Source organism: Etheostoma spectabile, chromosome 18 (genome assembly GCF_008692095.1).
Source record: "Etheostoma spectabile isolate EspeVRDwgs_2016 chromosome 18, UIUC_Espe_1.0, whole genome shotgun sequence".
Lineage (NCBI taxonomy): Eukaryota > Metazoa > Chordata > Actinopteri > Perciformes > Percidae > Etheostoma > Etheostoma spectabile.
Window position 1 is genome coordinate 22,338,365 of NC_045750.1, and position 3,893 is coordinate 22,342,257.

Below are 3,893 nucleotides of genomic sequence, written 5' to 3' on the forward strand. Positions count from 1 at the left end.
ATGCAGCGATCTTGCTTAATACTGGACCAATGTCAAAGATTGTTGTTTCCAGGTTGAAAGAAAATGGTAGTTACTCTTTATGCAAGCTTAATGTACTGTCCACAAGTTGTCCTCCCACTTGGCGATCACTCCCTGGAAATGTGAAATGAACCATCTCTGTCTCTTGTCCTTTTGTTGTTTACTGCACTTGCGTTGAATCCAGACTACAGGGAAAACGTAACCACTGCTGAGCTAAAACCAAATAATAATCCACGGAGTGACTTGTTTCACTGCATTTATATCAACTCCAACCACCTACAGGGCTTGTCGGACAACATCAGGGTGTGAAAATGTCCTCATGTCTGGGTCCATGCTGGGATAATGTGCGGCAAACCCCAAAGTAAAAACAGCAGTCTCTTAAAAAAACGTTTCATCTCAGACTCCGTTCACTCCATTCAGCTAGATGTAGTTCTTTTTGGTTTGTAATGAGGTCTTTGGGGAATGGGGGCGGTCTAGTCTTTTTTTTGTGATAATGAATGAAGGCAGTGCCAGGATGGAGGCTATTGAATGGCATGTGGCTGTGAAACATGTGGTCACAAAGGATGTGAATAGAGTGCCATTGATGGTTCCGACACCATCATTGATGCATTCTGAATTACAGGTCAACGTCAATCTTCCATGAATTGGGCTCATCGGTGCTACACCCAGCTTTATGTAGGCCTAACAGAGTCATATTGAGTATTGAAAAGTAGCATACGTAGATGAGTGGAAGTTATGGTTAGATGTGAAGCAGAGTGTAGTGCATCATGTTTTAAGGCTTAGATACAAGGGCTCTAGGCAGGCTTTTTTTTAATCACCATGGAAACTGAGTTCCTCACAGGGGAACATTCCGGCACACTGAGCCTGGTCCAGATGTGAGACTCCAGCAAACCCCCATGCATCATTTATGGAGCCATGTTCTTCGCGGAGAGGTGGGCCGAGATGGTAGCCAATGGAATAGATTAATTACGTAGTCACACATTTTGTCTTGTACACCAACCAACTCTTTTTAAGGAAGGCAGGGCTCAGTGTCAATTTGTCCGTACTTGGCTTATCCCCTTAGCCTTTTTGTATCCTTTAAAAAAATGATTCACGCTGTTTCCCCTATCTGTCCACGCTCGTCTCTGCCAACCGATTGTTCATGATGCCAAGGGCGCCCACCCCTCCTGAGAATCCGTTCTGACGTGAATTGGAGCTGGACTGGCGCGGGTGCCCGATGGCCATCTCTGAAAGCTGCTTCTGCATAATAGCCAGATTCACCTGCATAATAAGAAACAAAGATCAAGAAATCAACAAATGAGGACATTGTTTGCTGTCTGCAAAACAAGTTTTAATACAAAGTGTTGGCGTCAGGCACATCAGATTTCACAGGTGTGAAACCAGATGGTGTTTTTTTTTATCCTTTCCTTTTGGTGTGATTTATGTGAACAAAGACAAAAAATATGGAACAAGTGGGACTGACATAAACCAGATATTTACTCTCCCACACAGTGAGTTTTCCCTTTCATTTTTCACCCTACAAAGCAATGTGTAGACACCTGATGTTTAACGCTGTTTCCCATGTGCTTAGTCAATATTAAATGAAATGGGATGGAGCTGGTTTACACAATGATGGGTAGTTTTAGCCACGCTAGCAGCAGGACTCTAGCATGACTCCCTCTTGGAGGGACTTCCGTTATATAACATGCAGACCCCCAGTGGGCGAAGCAGCCTATTTACTTTGGTGATCACTTTGAGATTTCATTTTGAGTGAAATGTCTCAACAAATATTGGATGAATTGCAATAAAACCTGTTATAGTCCTTCATGTTTCCCTTCAGAATAAATTTTAATAACTCTGTTGAACCACCTAATAGCTCATCTAGTCAATCTAATCTAATCCAACCTGACATGGTGGATAGGTCTGGGCAGTGGGGTAGTCTACGTGATATGCAGGTATTTGCAGTATAACCACTAAGAAATCTCCAGGATTTCCATATACCCACTAAAAAATTGTGCAATGATACGCAACGACGTAGTTTTTTGACATAACTTTCACCTCAGGTATTTGTATTCACAAATACGGGGTCAAGTAATGTGACAGCAAACTTAACTAACACTGCAGAACATGCGGAGAGACTTTTCTCATCTTTCATCAAAAATGCGTCCCAAATTCCATTCCCCTCACATTTAAGACAAATATATGAAGCCTATTTTATTATCTCCTCGTTTGCAACTTTTGTGATCCAGGCTTAGGTCCCTGATGTGAAAGCCCCCTTTCTGCTTTATACGCCATTACATTTTTTGATATATTTTGAATGTCATCTGTGTTCTCCTTCTCATAAGATAAATAAAGGTATTCCCACCATAAATTGGTGCATGTATGTGTATCAGAATGCAGGATATTAGTCTTTGGCGCTCGAAATAACCCTGGGGGAGGACACCCAGACCCCACACTTTGATATGGGCCTGCGAAGATGTGAAGGAGATATTTGGCATGTGAAAGGATTCTGCTTCACCTCAACCTCTCTTTACATTCTTTTATTTCTTGACCTGAAATCAAAATGACCACATCTGGTCGGATAGTCCGGTTTGTTGGGTTGTTGAGTTCACTTCAGGTGCACGATCCAACCCAAATACACATAGGCCTACTAGCATACATATTTACTAGCCTGCAATTTCAACCTTTCAAATGATTGACGGACTCATATGATTTAGGGATGATAACATTCAGATCAATAAGCAGTTCTGGACACACGTTGCTGGTCGTTTGTGTGACATCATCCTCTCTCTCTCTCTCTCTCTCTCGTCCTCACAATGTCTGTCAGCTGCTAATTGTTCGCCTTCTTCTAAATTACTAGAAACCCCAAAGCAGAACCAGAAAATCTAAGATGTAATAAATTTGGTGTTGCGCCATGATGAATTTCGGATATTCTGTCAGAAAGAAGCTACCTTCTCGTTCGTGTGATGTGTGTTTACAAGGTTTGGTCCAACAAAGTGCAGTGGGAAAACAAACCAAACAAAATGGAAAATGCAACAATGTTGCAACTTCACCCTCTCAAATAGCACAGAGTCCACCAAGCTATAGCTGTGAAAGTACCCTTTATTGCATAAAGAACATCATTGTGCTAATCTTAAATGTCTGGACCACGGACCAAAACTGTAATATCTATAAAGATAGAGACTGGGGGTCTGTTTCAAATAATTCTTGCACCCTGCTTTGTGCATTCAGCGAAAGTCGATAAATCATCAATGTTCAGCGGTCCCTGACTGCAAATGAAAAGGTCAGTGTGTTCCACTGTGCAGCAGCCACATTCACACTTCAAGGTTTAAGATTTAAAGTTGTCATTGTACAACACAGGGTTGCGTAACAAAATGAAACTGTAGTGCCTGTATGCTAAGTAAGAAAAGTAAGAGTGTGGAGGATGAGGTGGAGTTCAGGAGTCTCGCAGCCTCGAGGAAAGAAGCTGCACTTCACTCTGGTGGTACAGCAACGGATACTTTAGTATCAATTGCCAGACGACAGCAGGATGAACAGGTTGTTGCCGGCGCGGGTATTATCTTTTAGTATCCTTTTGGGCTCTATGAAATGTCTCATAAGTCTCTTATTCCTCTCTCCACAAGGACAATATGTACAAAACCACTTTCTCTGGCTGTAGGGCTCTGATGTCATCAGCCAGTTCTGAAGCTGGATCATACTTTGGACAAGTTGTTCTTTTTATTTTAAACAGGGACAACCGCATTGTGTTGGCGTTTTGTAAGTATTCTAAATGTCGTATCTTTTAATCAGCATTATGCGTATGCTGTAGAAAAACAAGAGTCAAGAAATGGCTGTGTGAGGCTGTATTGAGCCACAGCTGTGCACTGTCAAAAAAAGAGGTACAATACAGGTCCATT

At 42.0% G+C, this 3,893-nt stretch overlaps 1 protein-coding gene across 1 annotated transcript in view; it reads right to left on the reverse strand.

Annotated features, from left to right (window-relative positions):
• Positions 1-501: 501 nt before the first annotated feature.
• kcnk13b (potassium channel, subfamily K, member 13b) overlaps positions 502-3,893 on the reverse strand; it is a 14,548-nt gene continuing 11,156 nt past the window's right edge. The window contains exon 3 of the mRNA XM_032542859.1: positions 502-1,278. Within this exon, the coding sequence (XP_032398750.1) occupies positions 1,123-1,278 (156 nt within the window). The 3' untranslated portion in view covers positions 502-1,122. The remainder of the gene's footprint in view (positions 1,279-3,893) is intronic.